This window comes from Ipomoea triloba, chromosome 3 (assembly GCF_003576645.1).
Source record: "Ipomoea triloba cultivar NCNSP0323 chromosome 3, ASM357664v1".
Taxonomy (NCBI): domain Eukaryota; kingdom Viridiplantae; phylum Streptophyta; class Magnoliopsida; order Solanales; family Convolvulaceae; genus Ipomoea; species Ipomoea triloba.
The window spans coordinates 14,814,920-14,838,739 of record NC_044918.1 but is presented as its reverse complement, the minus strand read 5'-3'; the positions used below and the strand labels follow the sequence as shown (position 1 = coordinate 14,838,739).

At 37.2% G+C, this 23,820-nt stretch overlaps 5 protein-coding genes across 5 annotated transcripts; 2 read left to right on the top strand and 3 right to left on the bottom strand.

Moving 5' to 3' along the window:
• Positions 1–1,089: 1,089 nt before the first annotated feature.
• On the top strand, positions 1,090–5,364 carry LOC116011684 (anthranilate synthase alpha subunit 1, chloroplastic-like). The gene is made up of 11 exons (XM_031251087.1): positions 1,090–1,367; positions 1,694–1,878; positions 2,012–2,201; positions 3,023–3,174; positions 3,394–3,509; positions 3,611–3,857; positions 3,949–4,005; positions 4,099–4,251; positions 4,374–4,454; positions 4,549–4,635; positions 4,732–5,364. The coding sequence occupies exons 1-11, from the start codon at positions 1,175–1,177 to the stop codon at positions 5,137–5,139; spliced, it is 1,869 nt and encodes a 622-aa protein (XP_031106947.1). The 5' UTR covers positions 1,090–1,174; the 3' UTR covers positions 5,140–5,364.
• A 2,109-nt stretch (positions 5,365–7,473) lies between these two features.
• LOC116012372 (pleckstrin homology domain-containing protein 1-like) lies at positions 7,474–8,241 on the bottom strand. The gene has a single exon (XM_031251897.1). The coding sequence runs from the start codon at positions 8,137–8,139 to the stop codon at positions 7,699–7,701; it is 441 nt and encodes a 146-aa protein (XP_031107757.1). The 5' UTR covers positions 8,140–8,241; the 3' UTR covers positions 7,474–7,698.
• Positions 8,242–8,942: 701 nt separating this feature from the next.
• On the bottom strand, positions 8,943–13,493 carry LOC116013694 (mucin-12-like). Its single transcript, XM_031253585.1, has 5 exons — positions 12,896–13,493; positions 12,427–12,538; positions 11,802–11,916; positions 9,774–10,805; positions 8,943–9,590 (listed from the first exon to the last, which is right to left on the bottom strand). Exons 1-5 carry the CDS (start codon positions 13,074–13,076, stop codon positions 9,330–9,332), a joined length of 1,701 nt encoding a protein of 566 aa, XP_031109445.1. The 5' UTR covers positions 13,077–13,493; the 3' UTR covers positions 8,943–9,329.
• A 2,517-nt stretch (positions 13,494–16,010) lies between these two features.
• On the top strand, positions 16,011–19,655 carry LOC116013477 (arginyl-tRNA--protein transferase 2-like). The gene is made up of 6 exons (XM_031253258.1): positions 16,011–16,365; positions 16,741–16,779; positions 16,953–17,103; positions 17,520–18,647; positions 18,738–19,056; positions 19,291–19,655. Exons 1-6 carry the CDS (start codon positions 16,203–16,205, stop codon positions 19,405–19,407), a joined length of 1,917 nt encoding a protein of 638 aa, XP_031109118.1. The 5' UTR covers positions 16,011–16,202; the 3' UTR covers positions 19,408–19,655.
• Positions 19,656–19,828: 173 nt separating this feature from the next.
• On the bottom strand, positions 19,829–22,288 carry LOC116014475 (protein yippee-like). Its single transcript, XM_031254536.1, has 5 exons — positions 22,032–22,288; positions 20,912–20,955; positions 20,498–20,606; positions 20,211–20,266; positions 19,829–20,120 (listed from the first exon to the last, which is right to left on the bottom strand). The coding sequence occupies exons 1-5, from the start codon at positions 22,125–22,127 to the stop codon at positions 20,048–20,050; spliced, it is 378 nt and encodes a 125-aa protein (XP_031110396.1). The 5' UTR covers positions 22,128–22,288; the 3' UTR covers positions 19,829–20,047.
• Positions 22,289–23,820: the final 1,532 nt, after the last annotated feature.

Below are 23,820 nucleotides of genomic sequence, written 5' to 3'. Positions count from 1 at the left end.
TCCAATTAACTAAAGGCCTTGGCCAAAGACCGTGTGGTCTAGGTGGCACCCGGTTTACACGCCCACAAGGAAGGGAGTGGATTCTCGCCTTAGTGGAGGCGACTGTTGACTCTTTGTGCGTAGGTACTTGAGAAAGTAGTTATGAACAAATACTACATTGTAACAGAGTCAGTAGTACTAAAAAAAAAGTCACTTGCAGATGTAAAATTTTTCAAAAAAAATCATTCTTCCATCAATAAAAATCTAAGCATTATTAGTTTTTGTGCCGGTAAAAAAATCTCAAAAAAACTTATATAGAATTGCTCTAACATTCTTTAAGATAATCTAACATTAGGTGAACCAAACACTCCTAATTACTAAGCTATTCTAACTGATAACATAAAATACGAAGTTGAAGTACGAATGCGATTTCTTTATTAATCCAGCCCAAAATACCGAGTTAATATACTACATAAGCGGAGAGGCTCGGGTGGTCGGCAATGGGTCTTCCTACTATCCGAGCGTTCTCTAAGCCTTTCGTAAAAAATCAGTCCAAAAAGTCCCCATTCCTCCTCATTAATGCGCTATTTATAAAAGGTAAAAGACTGAGCTCCACTACTTCGGCATGACGAGCACGTGGCGGACATGCAACCGTCTTTCTTCCCACCAAGGTAAGAGGTAGCACGTGGCGGTACCAATGGACAGTCATCCGTCAATCAAAGAGTCACCGCCGACCCTCGCGGTCGGACTGAACACCATAGAGAAGAAAGGGCTTACGCATGGCCAGTCAGGTCGAGGAGAGTACCCGACCCGCCGACCACATGGTCGGGTTAATAGCGTAAAAGTATATTCACTATCACTAACAATATGTAAGTGAATATTATAGATTGAACCTGAAATCTACAATCAAATATTATAATTATCGCAATTATTTATAATATTATAATTATCTCAATTATTTGAAACGTGTTATTAGCATTTTCGATATAAATGGAAGGTAAGTAGTAGATAGTAGTTGAAATTCATAATTTCGGAATTTTTTCCTTTAAAAAAACATATCTTCTGCGACAAAATCCGTCTATAAATATCCGTTTCGTTTCACGAGGCAAATGCATCTCTCAACTACCAACAATATTTCCTCTCTCTCTCTCTCTCTCACTCTAAAGCGCGCTTAGCTGTCAATAACCTCCCGAAAATGCAAGCCATCGCTAACTGTCAGCGGTTACTACCGACGAGCCAGCTCAAATCGGAACTTCCGATCACCTCCATTGTTAGCCGGAGAAGCTCCGGCTTTGCTCCCTCACTTCGTGTCCCTACGCTCCAACTCAAATGCCGCAGCTCACTCCAAATTCCGATTACACGCTCTCCATATTGTCCTCCGTCTCTAGGTCTCTCTCTCGCTCGATCAGTAACTTAATCTGCTTCTTTTGTATCTAAAGGAATTTTTACGGTGCCGGAAACTGTAACACACTAAAATGCGGTTTGCGATGAGAAAGACGACGTTATTATTATTATTATTATTTTTTCCGTGGATTATGGCTTGAATGCGAGAAATATAATATAAAAATGAACGGATTTAATATTTCGGTTTGAATTTTATTATTATTGGAAGTTTTTCATGGAATTGAAGGCAAGGTTGAATTTGAGCATAGTCTAGGAAGTGGAGATGATCGTATAGTATTAATTTGTATTTTCGATCGGTTTACATTTTCAGATAAGGAAGAGGCGAAGTTCATTGAAGCATCGAAAACCTCAAATTTGATTCCGCTGCACAAGTGTATTTTCTCCGATCATTTGACTCCGGTGCTTGCTTACCGCTGTTTGGTCGATGAAGACGACCGTGAAACTCCGAGCTTCCTCTTTGAGTCGGTTGAGCCTGGCTCTCGAAGCTCTACTGTGGTAAGACATTTAATTTGCCAGTTCAGCGATGAATAACCGATTGATTGTCAATGTAGCTTCATTCTCAGTTATTGGACTTTAATTTCCGGCCGTTTGCTTTATTAGCACTGGATTATATTTTTGTTTTGTATAGGGACGCTACAGCGTGGTCGGTGCTCAACCTACAATGGAAATACTCGCAAAAGAGAATAAGGTGACCATCATGGATCATGACTCCGGGAAATTAACGGAGAAGATCGTGGAAGACCCGATGACAGTTGCAAGGAGTATTTCTGAAGAATGGAAGCCACAACTCACTGGTGACCTTCCTGATGCTTTTTGCGGTAAGATTTTCGTCCTGATGAAGACTTGAAGGATATATATTGTTAACTCTAATCTTTTGGATTTACTTAGGAATTTACCTGTCAAACAATAAAATTTAAATTCTACTTTATTCATCTCCCGGAGGGTGAGAAATTCTACTTTATTCATCTCCCGGAGAATTTCACCTCTTAATGAGCTGTGCTGGTTTCTCAGCGGCAAACCAGCCTTTTCTCAAACTAAATTAATGCACAATGAATTAGTTGGCCAACCACCAAAATGGCCATACAGTGTGTGGCTGTTGAATCAGTTGCATGTAGTACTCATCCAGCTTTTACTTGGAAGTTCAATATAAATAACTCATCTAACATTTACAGCATTTTCTATATGTTCATTTAATGATGGTATCTTATGTCTTTGTTGCTTTAGAAATTAGAATCATTTAAGGCTCACAAAAAGTTGTTCTCTATGAATTAGTTGGTCACTGTAGAACAGCCTGTACAGGGTTCAACATCACTGGTTGCATGTGAAATGTTTATTAACTGGTAACATATAGTGTTTGAGAAGCATTTCTATAAGATGCATTCTAGAATTATTGTATCTACTACATTGACTCCCTATCTCTATTCCCTCACTTTTACTTTCTGACGTAGCCAGCAATGTAAATTATCTTTAATTCTTTACCCTGTGGGTTTTAAAAGAAAAATGTCTATATCAAAATTTTGGATGAGGAAGTAGAATTTGAGAGTCCAAGGTAGAAAAAGTTGATTGGTGGATAATGTATACAACTTATGCTTGCATTATAAATATGAAATTACTGACATATTTTTTTGACAATAAACAGGTGGATGGGTTGGTTACTTTTCATATGACACAGTTCGGTATGTGGAAAAGAAGAAGTTGCCATTTGCAAGTGCACCCCAAGATGACAGGAACCTTCCAGACATTCACTTGGGACTTTATGATAATGTGATTGTGTTTGACCATGTGGATAAGGTATACAAGTATTTTCTAATCATTTACATGGAAAGTTTTTGGTTGGGCTGAACATGCAGACCAAATCTGAAGTGTGAAAAAATAATGAATTTTACTTTAGCTTGTATATGATTGATTGCTCTATGACCTGCAATTCATGGTTTATCTTTCTTTTTGTTTATCATGGTCATTTTCTCTTTTAAGATACTAATTCTGCTTTATAAAATGGTGTAATTGTAGAAAGCATTCATTATTCATTGGGTAAGGTTGGATAGTTACTCATCTGCCTCAAAGGCTTACCGTGAGGGAAAGAAACAACTAGAAGCACTAGTGTCCAAAGTACAAGACGTTGATCCGTAAGTACTGTTTTAGTATTTGTCTGTTACTTGAGGGCTTTTCTAATTTATTTATTAGGAAAGATCACTTACACTTGTCTGTTTGTTGTTCACTTTTTCAGCCCAAGACTCTCTTCGGCTTCTGTGGATTTCAACACTCGTGAATTTGGGCCTTCACTAGCCAAAGGGAACATGACAAGTGGGGAGTACAAGAACGCTGTTCTTAAGGCTAAGGAGCATATTCTTGCTGGGGACATTTTTCAAATTGTTCTCAGCCAACGTTTTGAAAGAAAAACATTTGCTGACCCATTTGAGGTCTATAGGGCATTAAGAATTGTGAATCCAAGCCCATACATGACTTACATGCAGGTTTGTTTTTTCTTTTACATGATAGACTAACTTTTTTCTTATCTTAATACTTGATATGAACATGTTAATTTATACTCTCCTATTTTATCAGGCTAGAGGGTGCATTTTGGTTGCTTCAAGCCCCGAAATTCTAACTCGTGTAAAAAAGGTTAGATTAATTTATCCCGATTCTAAGTGTTCAATCTCCTCTTATTGGAACTATCATCAAAACTTAATGGCCAAAATTTATTGTTTGTAACAGAATAGAGTTGTCAATCGGCCACTAGCTGGAACAGCTAAAAGAGGGAAGACTCCTGAGGAGGATGTAATGTTGGAAATGCTACTGCTAAATGATGAAAAAGAACGCGCAGAGCACACCATGCTGGTTGATCTAGGGCGAAATGATGTTGGAAAGGTTTGCTTCCATTTCCATTATAAAGAGATGAAGATTTCTTTATGGCTTTCTCTTTTAGTGGCTGGATAATTGAAAAAGCTCAAGTAAAATTATGAAGACTAACTTTGCTGCAATTCATGTAGGTGTCAAAATCCGGTTCGGTTAATGTTGAAAGCCTCATGAATATCGAGCGATATTCTCACGTAATGCACATCAGCTCAACAGTAAGCACAAGTTCATCCCTAATCATAAAGAAGCTTATAGAGCTATGCATACACAATTCATATTTTACTTAATATGTGGGAAAAATTTATGCAGGTTACTGGGGAGCTGCTTGATCATTTGACTTGCTGGGATGCACTACGCGCTGCATTGCCTGTTGGAACAGTTAGCGGAGCACCAAAGGTTTCAACTTCCCCTCTCTTTCCCGTTTCCAACTTCTTGATCTCTCTTCATTGTTATGACGCTTAGAGATTCATTTTCCTATACCAACTGATACAGGTGAAAGCCATGGAGTTGATCGATCAACTAGAAGCAACAAGAAGGGGACCTTATAGCGGCGGATTTGGAGGCATTTCATTTGTGGGAGATATGGACATTGCATTGGCTCTCAGAACCATCGTCTTCCTTAATGATGGCATGAACGATACATTGTCCAGCAGGCGCCAAGAATGGGTCGCCCATCTCCAATCCGGCGCTGGCATAGTAGCTGACAGCAACCCCGACAGTGAGCAGAAAGAGTGTGAAAACAAGGTTGCCGGTCTCAGCCGTGCCATTGACTTGGCAGAGTCCGCTTTTGTAAAGACAAAACGTAAACCACAGCCTCCACCGGCAGTTCATATATACCATCCACCGCGAAAACAACTGCAGAAGACACCATCAATGTCCTCATTGGAAGTGACAATTTAGGTTGTTTATTCGCTGCCGTTACAAAGTGATATCTTGAGAATATACAATTCTATCTCCGGGATTGGATAGAAGTTCCCCTTCAATAACCAAACAAAAGGGAAGGAAGCAGCCTCATCTTTTACACTTTCGTGTGGGTCAATTTGGATAGCTTAGATTTCAACTTATTCGTACAGCATTCAAAAATGTAACATATTATCTAAATTATAATAAAGTTTTCATCATATAAATGATTAAATTGTTATATCAAGTTAGCTTTTTAATCCTCTGATGTGAATGGGTTAATCGTTGATCGAACTACCGCTTGACTCTCATCTACAAGGAATTAAGATGGCAACAGGTTATAGTCTTAGACAGCCAGTCTTCATAATGTTTTTGGTTGTGTTCAAAAGTGATTCAGATGCCAACCCTATTCATCAAGAGAATTATGATTTTTAAACAACAGTCAAGAAAGTCGGTTTCCTTGTACTTCTATGGCAAGAGTATCATTTATAGGAACAAGGAAACCATCACTTCTTGCCAAAGGCAATAGTTCTACGGAATAGGGATGATCATTTCAAAACATTAGTTGAAATCTTTTAAAAATTTGGCACATAAGAGTGCTTTGGATAGTGAAGGTAATACGCAGTTCCTGAAGCATAAGCTCAATTGGTTCCAAATTTCCAATCCAAACAAAGTTAAGAGTTCTACTTCACTAACAACGGTACGGTAGAGACGTAGAGTATAGGAATAGGATAGGGGAGATGTATAGATTTGACTATGTTGTGAGCACCAAGTATACAAGCTTGTACAATTGTAACCCGTTAAGGTACATCTCACGAATCTTCTCCACTAAGGCTCTAGGATAAAGGCGAGTAGGCCCACAGAATTAGAGTAATCTTTATGATACAATACACGAAACCTCAGATTGCTAGATTGTGAGGTTTCTAGATTGCTTGATACCGATGTCGATCCTTGGACAATAGGATGCCCATACCAGGAGTTCCTATCTAGCTACAGACTGCTTGATGCCTTAATGCAATACACAAACCCTCCATGAAAAGCAAACTGTTTTTATATTAAACTGACTGTAACAAGACACCAAGATAAGTTTTTATATTGTTTTCTTGCTGGCTTTGTGTCCTGCAACAATTTCTTATTCTTTTTTCCCTTCTCTCTCTTCTTTTCTCTGCTTTGTTTCTTTCCAGTCAATACCAAATTAACAATATAAACTGTACAATAAACTCAAAGAGTAAGGTGGGACAGCAAAATTGTCATTTCCTAATAAAGATTCTATACTATCAGGAAAGGTTAAGCCTCCCAGGCTACCAGGACCACAATCTGATTAACCCATTAGCTCAGAAACAGTAGTGGCAAGCAACACAGAAAATTCAATCAGGCCATTGCACCCCAATCCCGAGAATCCCCTCTATTCAGATTGAATTTTCTGTGTTGCTTGCCACTACTGTGTCTGAGCTAATGGGTTAATCAGATTGTGGTCCTGGTAGCCTGGGAGGCTTAACCTTTCCTGATAGTATAGAATCTTTCAATCAGGCCATTGCACCCCAATCCCGAGAATCCCCTCTATTCATGTCCTGGGCCATGGCAAATGAGATAAATTGTGAGATGTGCCTTAATGGTTTAAGGGCTCCCCAATGATTATCCAATACAGTGCTTCCAGAGCCAGATTCAATGGACTCAATCACAAATACAATCTCAACAATTTGGTAATAAGAATTGCTTATAGACGATGGCATCCATGGAAGACACCATAAATTTGCAGCACAAGGATGAAGAAACATTGCAAACTGGAATTGAGCTATGGAGTCATTAGTAAACACACCAGAAGAACCCCAACTTTTCATGTGAGTTTGAAGTTTTTGTCCCAACACAGATCAAAATCCTAACTAACTTCTTCATGTCCCACTAATTAACCAAGATGTTAAACAAGTAACAGCACAGCTATGATGAAAACGACAGAAGCCCGAACTCAAGAAAGGATCCTAAAGTTTTAGCTTCTACAGAAGTTAATCCAATCCAATCCAAGTTAGCAAGGCATAAAAAGAAGCTGAAACACTCATGCTATACAGTGAAGATATGAATAATTGGAGGTCTGAGTTCATACTCTGATATCTTTTCACCTTCCACAATGGTTAAGGCCCTGTTTGGTAAATGACTGTTGGCTAATTGGGTAAAAAAGTATGATTAGTTGATAAAATGTTTGGTAAATTAGCTGTTAGCTCATAGCTTTTTGGTATAATTTCTTTGCTCAAAAAGCTAAGATTATTTAGCAAACAGGGCTAAATTTCTTCAATTATAGTCCTAACAACCAAAATATCAACAGAAGCAAAACATGAATTGAACAGAGACAAACAGTAAAGTATACTTCATTCACCACAAATAGTACTTCATGTTCCAATCCGATACTTACAACTTCCATAGCAAAGAAACAGCATCATTAATACACATAGAAGCAAAAGAAGAGAATCAATTCCAATCTCCAAACAAACAAAGATGAAGGAAGAACGGCGATTACGTAAACATGATTTCTAAAAACAAAAATAAAAAAAATCGGAATCGAATTTATTTGCGACTATCGTAATCGAGGATCTCGTTATCCGTAACTGACCTGGAGTGCTGAACTATGGATCGTCCGATGGAATTGATCCAGTCCTCCTTCTCCTTCTCGGAATCGGCGATGAAGTACATGGTGTCGGCGCGCGTGGAGAGCTCGAACGCGAACTGCTTGTTCAGCACGTCCTCCGCGCCTTTCACTGTGAGGCAAGTGGCGACGGGGATCACGCCGCGAGGCCGCGATCCGCGCGTGACGTTAGACTCCTTGAACCAGAACAGCTTCCCCTGCTTCAACACGAACCAGCGGCGCCTCCACGTCTTGATGTACTCGCCCTGCTTCGTTAGCCATCCGGTCCGCTCAGGACTCGACCAGAACTGCACGCCGTCGTAGTCAACGGTCGACGCCGACGACTGGCCGGAGCCCATCACTGCTTGCCACAGGCTCGCCATGACGGACGGCTCTTCAATGGAATCCGACACAGTAATTCCCAGAGAGAAGATAGATATGACAGACAGACAGCGATGGTCCGCGCAGCGGGCAAAGGGAGAGTATTTGGATTATTATTATTTTCCTTTCCACAATTATTTTGGTTTTGTAGTTTTGGTCCGAATTTCTGTAGATATTCTTGAGAAGACACGTATAATTGTTTTTGTTAATTTATAGTCCTTATAAAAAGGAAATTAATTTTACACCGTGGCGTTTGGTAAATAGTTGTTTAACCGATTTGGTTGGTGGGTTTAATTAATTGATAGCATTAGCGAATTATAGAAAATTGTTTAGTAAATTAACTATTAATTAATTACATGTAAAATGATTTTCTTAAAAAGCTGGTCGAAAGCTCTTTGAGCAATTTTTTGAATTTTAGCATTTTAGAACAATAAGTTGTTATAAAAAATTAATTAACCAAACATGCATATTGATTGTTTAATCAAGTTACACAGTTAATAATAGTTAAATAAGTCAAAATTGACTGATATGTTTAGTTGATAATATTAGCTAATTGTAAAAAAATATTTAGTAAATTAATTGTTAGCTATTAACTGTTTGGTATAATTTCTTTTCTAAAAAAACACTAATTCAAAAAGTCGTTTTGAACTATTTCAAAAAAAAAAGTCATTTTAAACAACTTTTTGAATTTTAACATTTTAGAGTTACAAAAAATTGATTAATCAAACACTTATATATTAATTTTTAACCAAGTCAAATAACTAATAATGATCAAATAAGCCAATTATGACGGATAGACTAACTATTTTACCAAATAGGACCAATGTCCAGTGCTGTTTTGTGTTCTAAAACCATACATATTCCGAGATGTAATAAAGTTTGATCTCAGAAATTGCAATTTGATGTACTAAACTAAAGCTACGACCCCAAGTAAAAGCAGACAGTTGTTCAATTTCCTCGTGAGTCAGTGAACAATATAGCAGAAAAATGGATTCACCATACTTGGGTTTCTAATGGTACAGAAGCTCTAACTACAACACCTACCTAGTTCATGCATCTTTACATAATCAAGTGAGATTTGAACATCGGGGTTAAAATTTTCTTCTCCTGATAAACAATGGTGTTCAACTCACCGTCGTCTTGCTTTAAAACTAGCAATACTACTCTACTCTGCAGCGTGGCAAACACAGAATTACCTACTACTATGGACACTGGCAGGAGATCGAGCACCTTTATCGCTGCTAATTTCACACTCACCTCCATGTCCATCAATGCACACAGCATTGTTATTAACACTCACTTCAGAACTAGCATTACTGCTTGTTGCAAGGGGTGAATCAGAAACACTCACCGTCCTGCTTCTACTAGGCCCGGATCTCACACTGTACATAGACGATGCTGGAATGTTAGTCATTAACGGTCGTAGGTTTCCTGGAATCGTTCGCCTTATATCCTGTAATAAAAAGAATTAAATAAGGATACTTAGCTGCGAAGAGGATGGATGGATGCAATATAAATGAAATCCCAACTCTTCAATAATTTTGTTACTTGAGAAATATTATAATTATAAGCAAATCACCGTCTTTGAAACCTTTGGAGTAATTTAGGTGGTGCTTAGAGTGATGGAAATACGTACCATATGCCTTATAGCCATATCCAAAGATTTCTTCGACAGTGTCCTTCCAAAACCTGCGCTGTCAGGTGAGGAAGACTTGGCAGATAAATTACTGTTGGGTGAGCTTCTATTGTCTAGCCTAGGCGGAGCAAGCTTCCGCATATTTATCACTCTTTCAACCATCTTATTTCCCATCACAACAGGGCTCACATTGTCATTAGCTTTAGCATGTAACCGACTCATAGCTGGGACAGGAACAGAGCTTCCACTGTTATGAAGAACACCGTTAGGAGGACGTCCTCTTGATGGAGAGCATGATTGTCGTCTAACTCTTCCGTTCCCAACAGGCTCAATAGATGAAGAACGGACAATAGGTGCTCCAGGTCTGCCCCTGGTTGCTGAAGGTGGCCTGTCAGATATCGAAGTCCTCAAATTGGGTGGAGCATCTAGTGAGAAGCCAGGCATATCTGAAGGGTTCCAGGGTCTTGGTTTAACAGTTGGCGAGCTGGCACGTGGTGGTGCAGGATTTCTTGCTGCAGTACTAGATGACTTGGTTATGGAGGAAGATGGAGACCTGGCAGGAGGAGCAGATGTATGTATTGCAGTTGATGTCACTGGCCGACGAGTTGGAGTCGATGCCCTGGATGTTGACTTTGATCCAGGAATAGATGGCCTTGTAGTTGGTGTCAAGGGTCTGGCAGTAGACCTGGAATTAGGTGTTGAGGATCTTGGAGGAACTGTGGACTTGATTGAAGGTAGTGTTGCACGAGATGTAGGTGTTGCAGACCTTGATGGTCTAGATGTGGTTAAGGTTGGTGTTGCTCTAGACGCTCCTGCAGTAGACATTCCTTTGGATGCTGTATTTGGTGTTGGTTTAGCTACTGAGGTAGATCTGGATGTGCTCAATGTGGGTCGACCAGTTGGAGTTGAAGGTCTGGACCCACCTGCAGATGAGGGTCTGCAAAGACCTGAACTTGAAGTATTTCCTGGAGATGAAGCTGGCTGTCTGGACATTAAATTACTTCTGGCAGTAGGCTCAGGTGGATTGGCTAGCTACATCCACAAAAATGAATTATAGAGCGAAATCAGTATGTAGCGCCTCAAACAAATTTAAGAGAGGACACAATCCCAAGCAAACCAATTAAAAAGAATCCCGACAACTTCCATTAAACTTTAGTGGTTCTGATACTGATACTGAAGAAGTCTTATTTTATTACTATTACATTACATAGTTTAGATATTAAGAAAGTACTATATAGTTATTTAACTTATTACTCTTAGTTTTTGAATTAGTTTAGGTAGTTTAATTATTTGGAAACTACCAGATAATTAATCATTCCTAGTTTAAGAATCTTTGTAATCAACCCAATAAAAGGGAGTATTATTTAGAATAAAGAAAAAGCAGAAATTCAATCCCAAAAAGGGTCAAAGGGAGTTTTGGGTCTCAAGCAAACCCAATGTTTTCTTCTTTTCCTTTTCCAACTATTATTCTTCGTTCTTTTTTCCCTTATGTTTCCTTGCCCAGTTGCCCGTGAAGTAAGCATATAACAGCTTCACAGGACACCCATCATTAGGAAACATCTGAATGGGGCATTTCAACTTCTTAAATTAGCTGATTCCTCAGATGCAAAAGACAAAAAATATAGCAAATGTGGGGACAATAGAATACGCAACTATGATTTAATATCCTATCCTATCCTATGCATTCCTTGGAAATAAGTTCTCTAATATGAATGAAGTTGCTCAGATTTATCAAATTCAAGAATTACTATTTACTAAAGTAGTGATATCCTTAAGGACCGTAACAAACAATTCATCCAATTTCTCCAATATGAATGAAGATTTTAAGATATCATAGGTTAAAATTATTAAACATATATTAGCCTATGGATCAATGGTGTTCTCATCTAGAAACTAGTCACAGCCAATGAACCTTTTTAGCAATTCACTGCACTAATAAAATAAAAATGCAAAAAATGCATAGTCTAGAACAAAATATTTCAGCCATGAAATTTATATAAGAAACTTTTAATTCATGAAACATCTTACCCTAGACTTCAGTGCAGTTGGGCGGGCTTTTGGAGTCCCCAACTTATTTGCTACTCTTCGTTGTGATTCAGTTTCCAATGAAGGAAAAAGAGGAGTACCAGGAGGTGTCAAAAGCCTGAAACACAGACAAACAACACCTAAGAATAACCAGAAGTGTTATTACATTAGTTGCATAATGCCTATGAGCCCAGAAGCAAATAAAGAATTATCTGTGCAACATGCAATTATCAAGAGAAATACTAGATGTCATTCCATTTTTCAGTTCATGAAATATGTTTAAGCCATGTGATGGAGAGATCTACTCCTGAATACAGCTGCTGTGAAAAGAATCTTTTCTTGCATGTTCATTAGCAAAATAATTAAATAAATTTACATTCATTGTTATCTTAAATTGCATAACAAGAAAAAAAAAAAAAGAAAAGGAACTCTGTAGAGTTGCATTTACAGAGTAAAAAACGGAGATTGAACAAGGAATGTATAGGAGGTGTGACATATACATTTCAACTTAATCAAGAAACAAATGACTTTTCACATTAATTTTAACACAAAATATTAAGTAAGCCAACAAAAAGTAATCACAGTGAACACATGTTTGGCAAATAATTAGGAAAGAATAACCAATCACCAGTCATAGTCATTCTTATCATTTTCTGAATTGAGGAAATCATCTGTAACAGTTTTTCGGGCAGGCATAGCTGCTGGAATATTGAAAACAGGAGAACTACCAGTGTTTGATCCTGCAAAATTAAAAAAAAAAAAAAAAAAAATTAAAACAAATTAAAACCAGTAGCAAAACTCGAACACTGAATGCCTTTTTTTTTTTTTTAATAGCATTCACCAAAAAGCAAGAAATTTTAGAAAGATGACAAAAAGAATCCTGCAGCAATAATTGCCATCTAAACTGAAAATTACTTTAATGAATATGACTCATCCCGTTACATCAACCAATTTATATTATTTCCAAACAAAATCTAACAGGAGATTCACCAAGCAATCAACCATTAATGCTCTGTAATGCATTGCCGACCCAAAACATAACCTAAAAATAAATAATATTTATTTTTAAAAAAATGAAGGTTGAGCATCTTCCATACCAAGTGGAGCATCAAACTCATCCGAGTTCTGAAGAAGAAGAAGATCGTTCCGTTCCTTCTCCCGCCTCCGCATTTCAAGGAACAGTCCAAGCTCCTCATCCTTCTCTTTAATCATCGAGCTCCTTAGACTCCCCATTCTCTGCTTCGTCAACGACTCTTCAGCTCGGAAACTTCTATTCATCGCATACACAAACCGAAAACCCTCCAATCCTCATCAAAACGCCAAAGGCCACTAAAAAACCCTAGATTCCCCCGCGAAACCGCGTAACTGATCAAACGACGCCGTTTCCCCTCGCAAATTCAAATTCAGTATCCTCAGATCGGAAATCCAGCTCCGGCACTACTAACACTCGTACCGAAAATCAGCTCCGGCGTTTCGCATTCTCCGCATGCATATGCATAAACCTCTAAACCCTCAGTCCACTGCGCAACAATTTTAGGAACCAAAATAACAAAAAATCGAAACCTAGAAAAGCTTCTTACACGTATACAGAAGAAGATAGATGACAGAGAAATGCATAGCTTCACCAAAGCGGCATTGTTAAGAAACTTTGACGAGAGAGAGAGAGAGAGAGTGAAGCTTTGACGAGAGAGAAGGAGAGAGAACAGCGGGGCGGATTTGATTATTTGAAGGTCGGAGAGAGAAGGCTCAGTGGTAATTGAGTAATTTATGGTGAAATCAGGGGCAAAAGATTGGGCTTTTTGGGGATTTTATATTTTTACTGCATTAAAAAGGTGTCGTCATGTCGTGAAAGATTGGAGACTTGGAGTGCATTCTAAATTTCTAATCCAGGGATAAGATAATTCTGAGGCCCAAATTGAGACATTACAGATAGCGTTTGGTTCGTTGGTTTAGACTTTAGAGAATATGATGATCCACTTGTCCTTCCCAAAATTCAAATGACTATGGTTAGAGATGAATACTATCGAGTAAGGTACCTAGTTAGAAGTGTGCTTCAGTATTTCGACCGCATTGTGCAAGAGATAGGCAAGGTCCGACAGTCTAGTGACGCGCGATTTGTTGCGCTAAGACGGTTAAGTAAAGATCTTTCGGAGATTCTCTTAAATTTGGCGTGTGATTTCCTTTTCCAATAGGAAAAAAATATGGCAGTTAAGTAGCTTTCCAAAGTCCAATTTGTTAATTTCTTCTTTATTTTCTTCTAAAAAGCTCATTAATATTGTATAAATATATGGGTCACATTGTAAATGTTCTACAATTTTTTTGTTGAAGGGAAAAGATAATTCATTAAACCAGAAGATCATAAACAAAAAGAGGGCAGAGTGACAGACCACTCACCTCGGTGGGAATCAAATCCAAGAGCTCTAGCAATAGAATGGGCCACAACATTGGCCGAACGTCTAGCAAAAACAAATGAAAGCGAAACAAACTCTCGAATAAGGTTTCTAAATTTAATACAAGTGTAATTACTCCGTTCATTTATTCTCTCCATCTTTTTACATTCTCTATTGTTTTACGGTTGTGTTGGTCAGCCATTCGCCTATTTCGTGACCGTAAAGCCAACATTTACTTAGGCTGTGTTTGGTAGAGCTTATTTAGGAGCTTATAGCTTATTTTAAGCTACTAATAAGCTATAAGCTTTGTTTGGTAATGTTCTCAAAATAAGCTAGTAGCTTAAAATAAGTGCTTATTTTGAAACGCTACTTCAGGTAGCTTTTCAAAAATAAGCTAGTAGCTTCTTAGCTTTTTTCCATCTTTATCCTTGTTATTTTATATAAATGACATCATTTATCCCTCTCAATTAAAACTCTTTTGACCTTTTTTCTTCAATATGTTTCATTGTAATTTTAAATTGATATTTATGTTTGAACAATAATTTTTGTATGAACTAATTTTATGAATTATAAACATCTTGTTTTACTTTATATATTTTCAAATATATGTCCTTACTTTATATTTTATTAAATTATATTAATTTCATTATTTTATATTTTAATATGTAAACAAACCTATTTAAATTTAAAACTATTTAACTTTTATGAAAATGTCCTTTTTAGTCTTTTTACATTTATCAACTTATCAAAAAACTAATTTTACCAAACACTTTTAAGCATAACAGCTAGCTTAACAGCTCTTCATATTTCAGCTTCGAGCTTATAGCTTTTCAGTTTTCAGCTACTTTTCAGCTTTCAGCTACTGTATCAGCTAGGTTTGCCAAACATAGCCTAATACTTACTACTAATGGGTTGAACTCTTAACTTGTTTTTAAGGAGTTTTTTTGTTTGTTTTTAATATGAATTTTTTTAGTAATGAGAATTTGCTATAATGAGAAATATATAAACAAAATCAACATGTTAGTAGATAATGTGCTCAATAAGGTTACAAATTCGACCCATTAATTATAGATTTGACTCATCTTATTGATTAGGACACGTAAAACGATCTTACACAAGTATTATCCATTATAAATACACCAAAACATCACTCAAAATGACATTAGAGTAGCTATATTATTATTTTTATGAATTATGTTGATTTTACTTTTCAAAAAAAAAAAGAAAAAAAGAGGAATTATGTTGATTTTTTTTGGGGAATCAGCATTTAAGGGTTTTTGACTTCTTTGTCCCTATTTTTCTTTGCATTTGCCTCACGCCCCATTCCGTTGCCTCACCCTCATATTCCCCAATCCCCATTGAGCTCATGGTACCCTATAAAAGTCACGGACTTATAAATAGATTAGGAATACAATTATGTGAATGAATAGACTTCCCTTGAACTCGAAAAAGTAAAGTAATTAAGTCATTGAAAAAAAAAAAAAAAGAACAATTAACTTATTTTTAGAATTTTTGACACTGGCAATAATTTTTGACACCGACGACAATTCAGTCATCGCCGGTCGCCATCTGACGAGGGCCTCGGTGTATAACTGTTTTACTTTTCCGTTAAGCCGGTGGTATTGTGGCAACTGGTATGAAGATTGTTAGCAAAAAACAACAAACATGAGGCTGCTAAATAAGAGAAGTCAATCAATAAGAATAAAGAAAACTCATATGTATTTTTGTTAATAATACAAGTTCATATTTAATAATCAAAAATAAAAATAAAAGCAATATATTCTTAATAGACCCCATAAAATAGTGAAATTTGGATCTATCTATTCTCATTTGAAATTTCCAATCTTTCAACTGGTAACCAAAACGATGTGCGAATTATTGTCGTGTGCGACCGCGACTTAACGACTTACGTTGTCCGTGTTCATCGGTCGGCACTGAGAAATTCATCGTGCGTACAGAGAGTGTACATATAGAGGGAAACGAAACGAAACCCTAGTACGAACCGAGGTTGGCGATGGCGGACAAGAAGGAGATGACAAGTGTTGCCAGCAGCAGCAACAGCGGCGTCGCCGCCGGTGCCGGGAACAACAGAGGCGAGAGCGTCGTTATGGATTGCGGCCGCCGCAGAAGCTCTTGTGGCTACTGTAAATCTGGTAGTCGGAGCAGTATATCACACGGTAGTTTTCATTTCTGTAGATTCCTGTCTCGTTTTAATTGCGATCGGGTGGTTTGCTTGATTGTTGTTGTGGTTTTGGTGATTTTTTAAGTTGTCAGGTTTGGAGATTTTGTTAAGAGTACGATCATGATCATGATCATTGACTTTTGTTTGAATTGGACAATGATGCATTTTCATCCAGATTATAACTTCGATTGGATTTCATCTTTGCTTGCTCTTTTGTGTTGTTGGACTGTATATGGTGTAAATAAAAATTACAAGCTGATTTGGACATTATGCTTTTGAATTGTTCGTCTTTCAAGGCTCCAAGCCAAGATCATGTTGTGAATTGTTTAATTTGATGTTCATCCTGCAATCTTATGCTTCTAATTTCCAGGACTATGGGCAAACAGTCTGACTGTGGATGACTATCAAGGTTGGTTACCATACTCTACATTTTGTCTTTTCTATGGAACATAGTGAGTTTAGTTGAGGAATACTAATGGACCAATCCTTTCGTTTTCTACTGTTCCAATTTGATTCGTTTTGCCTAGTCAAACTGTTCACCTACTATGTTGGTGTTTGGATTTAGTACTTCTTTTTATACAGCTCTTTTAGATAGAGGGTGGAGAAGATCGGGATGTTTTTTATACAAGCCCGAGATGGAAAGCACATGCTGTCCATCTTATACCATCCGCCTCAAAGCTGGTGCTTTCGTTCCAACCAAAGAACAACGCCGAGTATTGAAACGGATGGAGAGGTATATCTCGAATTTCTTTTCTCTCATTGGCAAAAGATGGTTCTCCTCTTCATATGCATCTGCAGTTCTGCATTAGGTGCACACAAACTGCTCATTCGTAGAAAGCAATGGAATTATTGTGATGAGTCTGATTTCTCACTCCAGCCAGTGTACTTATTATCAAGATAGCAGCTTGTGTTAGATGGATCTTCAACTGTTTCCCCCAATGGGTTCATCTAATTTTCGAATTTATTCGTTTATACACATTCATTTGTCTCTGAAAGTTATATCATTGAGTTTTGAAGTGTTCCTGTGGCTTTATCTATTTCCATGTGCTTTCATGCAGATTTAATGGAAAATCTTGAATTGATGATCAATTCAGCTTAATAGTTTTAAGTTATGTTTGAAGTACTTATATGAAGCTTGTTTGCTCTTAGGTTTCTGGAAGGCTTGTCAAATAAACAACCAGAGGAGTTGACAGATGCCCAGACTACATCCAAGACTTTAGGCAGCAGCTCTTGTAAAGAAAGTTCAATCGCTGGATCAAAGGAGTATTTGCCTATTTACCATGAAGAAAACAACCATTCTGAACAGTTTATACGTTATTTTTCAGAACAGATTGATAATGCCGTTCAAACATGTGCTGAACGTGGTGAGATTTCCTCTGATGTTCAGTTACCAAAAGCTTCCATTAAGGAAGTTGCACCAGCTAAAAGAAAGTTACTAGTTGAAGGAGCAGAAGATCTCTTATTTACCAGCAACATCTCATTCCAGATTGTTGCGGTTTTAAGGCGATCCAAAAAGGATCACAGAGACTCATCAAAGGATGGTGTGCCAGCAAATTTGCAGTCTGCTCAACTTACTCCAAATGATGTTGCACAAAAACTGGCTAACTGTTTAAATCAGGTGGCTGTATCATCTGGTTTTGCAATTAAAGCTTGCAATGGCCACATTAATTTCTATTCTTCTGGCAAACAGCTGAATCCTGGTAATGTCCCAGGAAGAGACAAAGCCCTTGTACAAAGTTGTACTAAAAAAAGAGGCTCTACAATGAGCTCAGGAAACATAGAGGTCAAAAGACGCAAACTTGAGATCCGTCTTAAGAGGTCCAGTTTTGATCCTGAAGAATATTCCTTATATAGAAGATACCAAATTAGAGTGCACAATGATGAGCCGGATGATGTCTCAGAGAGTTCTTACAACAGATTTTTGGTTGATACTCCCTTAGCATACGTTCCACCGACAGCAGGCGACGGTGTTCCTCCATGTGGCTTCGGCTCCTTTCATCAGCAATATTTGATTGATGGGAAGCTTGTTGCAGTTGGTGTGGTAGATATACTGCCTAAGTGTTTGTCTAGTAAATATTTATTTTGGGATCCAGATCTTGCCTTCTTATCTCTGGGAAAGTACTCGGCCCTGCAAGAAATTAGGTGGGTTAGAGAGAATGAATTGCACTGTCCAAGTCTCCAGTACTATTATATGGGCTATTACATCCATTCCTGCAACAAAATGAGATATAAAGCAGCTTACAGCCCATCTGAGCTTCTCTGCCCTCTTCGTTATACGTAAGCAGCTTTATATTTGATATTTAAGAATAATTCAGTTACTGTAAACTATTTTGAAATATTCTCAATAATGATCATTTTCCTTCCTAGGTGGGTTCCATTTGAGATTGCGAAACCATTGCTTGATAGAAAACCTTACGTGGTTCTCTCTGATTTTACCACCCAAAATGGTGGCTCATTGCCATCCAGTGTGCCTGATAGTTATGTTGAGGAACAACCTGATGATCACGCTCCAGGGGGTTCAAATGATATCTTTGTACATGCGGATGAGGACATGACTGAATATGATTCCGAAGATTGTGATGGTGAAGAGGACACAGTACCAAGTGGCAACATGTCAGATGATCTGGAAGATGGAGACGTTGGGAACGTTCTGATTGGGTTGACCAGAGTTCGTTTGAGGTTCAAGGTGAATAGTCATTGATCTCTCACATTAATCACTCTTAGCATGCCCCCCATTCTTTCACCTCTGAACCTTATTTGCAATCCCGCATACACTGAACCAGAAACACTACGAAGTACATTTTATTAACATTAGCATACTCTATGCATTTCTTTTATTCATTACATTTAAGTAACTATCTTGCGAGCCTATTTATTTGTATTCTTGTTTTGAATCTGTTTCAACCTCACATGTTGAAAGGATGTGCAACACGCTTTCGATCCCAGAGATAGGCAGCACGTGACAACACAATTGCAAAGATACATGAGAGCTGTGGGAAGAGAACTCTCTGGGCAGATGGTTTATTCATTGAGCTGATAACAGTCTTGTCATCTACAAGTTGAGCTTTCACCATTTTATTTTTACATCATTGCAATTTATAGCTTATACTGGTGTAACTCATACTTCAATTTCATAAATTTATGGTCTTCTCCAACATTTGAGCTCTAAATGTTTCCATTTTCAAGTGAATCGACTTGTCATTTTTTTATGGCTCCATTATTGCATTACAGAGGGGCAAATTGTACAGTAGACCACTAATAAATGCTCGTTTTTAGTGTACTAAAGATTATTTTTAAGTTTTTTTTGCACACATGGAAGAAAGAGTTGGAGAAAAGAAAATAGTTTTGCAGAGTGCCCATCGAGCGCATTAATAGGCAATTTAAACATAATTTTTTCCCCACTTTTTCCTCTTCCCCTCTCTCTTATGTTGCTAAAAATATGACAAATTTTTAAGTGATGCTCTAAAAATAAACATTATATATCAGTAGTCAATGACTTTATGCATAAAGAATATGCACACACTTCATATGAACAGTTCTGGCAATTTTAATGAACAATTATCCAGAGTTTTGAAACATGGGGATAGACAATTCCAGGATACAATAGTTCAATCAGAAGAATAGGGGTGGCTTGAGAATGTACAATTGAGGATAGAATATGTGATCTTAAGAGGTGATCAGACATAATCAGGGCCAACTCCTTCATGGCTTGCCCAATAGCTGCTTCCATCAGGGCCAGCAACCTTAAACCTGTTCCAGTTTACAAGGAATCTAACTAATCAATTCGCTTGTGTTGGGCAATGTAGGTAGCCCGGGTTTTTAAGAGAATTATCAACTGACCGCTCAAGGACTGATTTCCCTTCTTTGTACTTCTGATTCTTCTCGTGAGCCATTTCCTAAAAGAACGTTAGTTTAAGGTTTTAGTTGAGATGGAAAACATTTCAATTTGTTATCCATTCCTCAGAACTATGCATAGTAAACTCTAGTTTAGAATTTGATGCAAGAAACACAATTTATCGGTCTGAACTCACGTGCTTCAACAGGTTGAGAAAGTATAGATGAACAGATACTACAATGTAATAGAGTCAGTAGTATTCAAAAAAAAAAAAAAATCAGTCTGAACTCACGTATTTCCAGCCTACAATCGACCCACATTTGACGCAGAAAATGTCTGCAACGGTGTGCATACCGGTCATCATCATCCTATCTTCGTTCGGGCCAGAAGTGACATTCACTCTGCCAATTTATATTTCAGCTTCCAGAACATACATATAAGAGTTAAAAATAATGTCTATCAATTCAACGATACGCAATGCAATAAACGCAAAGTGGTGCCGACCTACAGCAAAGATATGCTGGACTCCAAAATAAAGAAAACGAAGGGAGAAAGATACTTGATTGTTTTCGACTACTCAAACATTTATATGATCATTGCAATGCATTAAAGGTGTGCTATACTATGTTCTTACAATGTCACTGCATTGTGCATTCATGAAAATCTTTGATCTATTTTTCAAGCGAGCAGAATCAAGGAGACTTACACCTTACTGAAGAGATAAGCCTTCCCGTGTCTGCAGTGAAAAGACTGAAGGAAAGAGCCAAAAAAAAAAAAAAAGAAAAAAAAAAAGAAACGGAGTCAGAGAAATTCTAACGAGTAGCTGAGTTGTGAGACTCCTACTTGTAGTGGTTGCAAACTCGGGATTTAATAACAAACTAACAACACACTCGATAGTCTTCCCACGCTAGAAAACGGAAACACATTTTAACACAAATCACTGGATAAACAACCATAAAGCTGCTTGCTTTTGTATACTTACAGACAAGAAACACTAGCATTTAAAGTTCAGATGAAGAGCAACTTTATCTCTAAAAGGACGAATGCAGTTGAAACTCCTTGCTGTTGTTATCGGGAAAGCTATCCCCGTTTAGCATTTCTCATTGCAGTGCAATGCTGAGCCTCAGACACATTATCCTCTACAAGCAACTATTCAAATCTCCCAATCCATAGAGATATAGACAATTACATTAAATGCTGTGGCAAGTTGAACTCAACCACTTAATTCCACATTTTACCATTAATTACATCAAATCCTAGAAGCCATATGTTGTGGTTTCCAATAAAACATCATGGAATTTATATGAGTAGAACAACTATCAACACGTTTTGTTCACGAAATATGCCTGGCATTCCCGGGAATAAGGTTATACAAGGTATGCCTTTTATTTTGAGTGAGGAGGGAAACCTGCACCCAGTACCAGATGGCGGGCACCAGGTAAATCCCGACCTTATCTAACAAATTACGAAATACGCCTGAAATGGAAATGCATTCCCGGGAATAAGCTTATACAAGGTAAGTCTTTTATTTTGAGTGACGAGGGAAACCTGCAACCAGCAGCATCAGATGGCGGGCACAAAGTAAATCCCGCCTTGTGACCTTAACCAGCAAATTACCATAAGAAGGTAAACAATCCTAAATTGCCCATACTCAAATCAACCGACTCAAATCAAGAAGGTCAATATACCCACTACACATTTTTTAGCAGAAAAAAATGCAGAATTGATTAAACCAAAGAACCAAATTGTGAAATGACAGGAACATGCTTAACACAAAAACTGGATCTTTGATAAGATTAAGGAAAAGAGAAAGCAAACTAACAAACCTTGGAGACTATGTCGTCAGAAAGAGCAAGATGAGTTCCACAGTGCTTGCAGCTATAGATCTTTCCTTCAAGAGTGGATACAAACAGCCTCCCCATCTCTCTTCTTCTTCTGACAATCAAAGGAAGAAAGAACAAACAAAACCGTAAAGTTTAAGGAAAATAACAGGAGTGGGTACCCAAGAAAATTGATGAACAGCTCATATATGATCTGGGTCGGTCAGATACTTGGATTGACGGTGAGTGACGTGAACGTAAGAAAAAGAAAAGAAAATGGATAAAAAGGAAGACAGCAGAGTGAAGGCATTGTTTATAAAGAATATATTCTTACCCAGTTTTAACTTGATTCTTTTATCGTTTGAAAATTTAAGAATTTAAATAAATGTAACAATCTCGAGTAAACTTTGTGTCTAGTTTGAGTCGCACTTTTATCTTTTTAAGTTACTGAGAAAAATGTATTTTGTATTTTTGGGAACATCAACTTGTAGTCTTAATCAGCAAAGACAATAGTTTAAGTTGTCTATATAAAATTCTCATAAAAGTCGATGACTTTTAATTAAGTGGTATGTAATAATTCTCCTAAATACGAGGTTATGAGTTTCTGTAGATGCGATATTGACTTTTGTGTACAGGTTGAGAAAGTAAAGTATGGATGAATAGATACTATAATGTAATAGAGTAAGTATATTTAAAATCTTAATTCCCTCATTGAAATGCTTTAGAAGTCATATTACATTAGTGCAACTTGGCTGAACTGTATTAATCTTAGAATAGTGAGAATATTGAATAAATATGTTATTAAATAATGCAATAATACAACATAAATGTCTTTTATTAATTATTATATATATAAAGATAAAAACCTATTTATAATTAAGATAAGTTACATAATATGATATATAATTTTTGAATCAAAATTTATAATATGTAGAGAGTGTAATGTACCTTATCCACGATATAACAATTACATTTCTCCAATCAATAAGCACCCAATTTTTAGACTTTACTTAAAACATACTCCACATGGAGTGGGCCACAATTTGGCGCAAGTGACATGAGATCTGTACACGTGGCTGACCTAGTTCCACTAAACAAATCGCAAGTGGTCCATCAAATATTCACGTAGGGAAGAGATATGAGTATTGGGCCACACCATCGGAAATGGGCCTCATAACAGTGTATTGGGCCACCTAACACGACTATGATCCAATTGCATTACATCAAATCAGGTGGCATTTGTCCCTCAAAGACATCTGTATACCGAAGGGCCAATTATTTTTGTGAAAGTAGTGTTTAATGGAAAAATATAAGTCCAGTTTGGTAACATAGTTAGCTTATCAGTTTATTTTGACTTATTTGACTATTATTAGCTACATAACTTGATTGAACAATTAATATAAATGTTTGATTAATTAGGTTTTTTTTTTTTTTTTTTTTTTTTTGTAACAGCTTATATCAACATCGCTTTCACTTCCACTATTACGAGGTTAGATTTTTCGTAGACCAGACTTCGTTCAAACGTTAGACACTTAGACTACATTGATATCTAACATTCGTCACTCACGAATATAATGTCGGAAAGATGTCGACACAAACTGATTTTGGGTATACAGGTATAAAAATAGCTTGAAGCTAAGTTGTTATTTTTTTTACTGATTTTATTGATTTGTGTGATCTAAATACTTATAATTTTACTAGTTTTTCTTATGCATGATGCGCAAAAAATAATTCTACCTAGTAGTCTATTAGGTAGTAGTGGTAGTAGCATTGCATGAACGTTTACTTTTGTCAA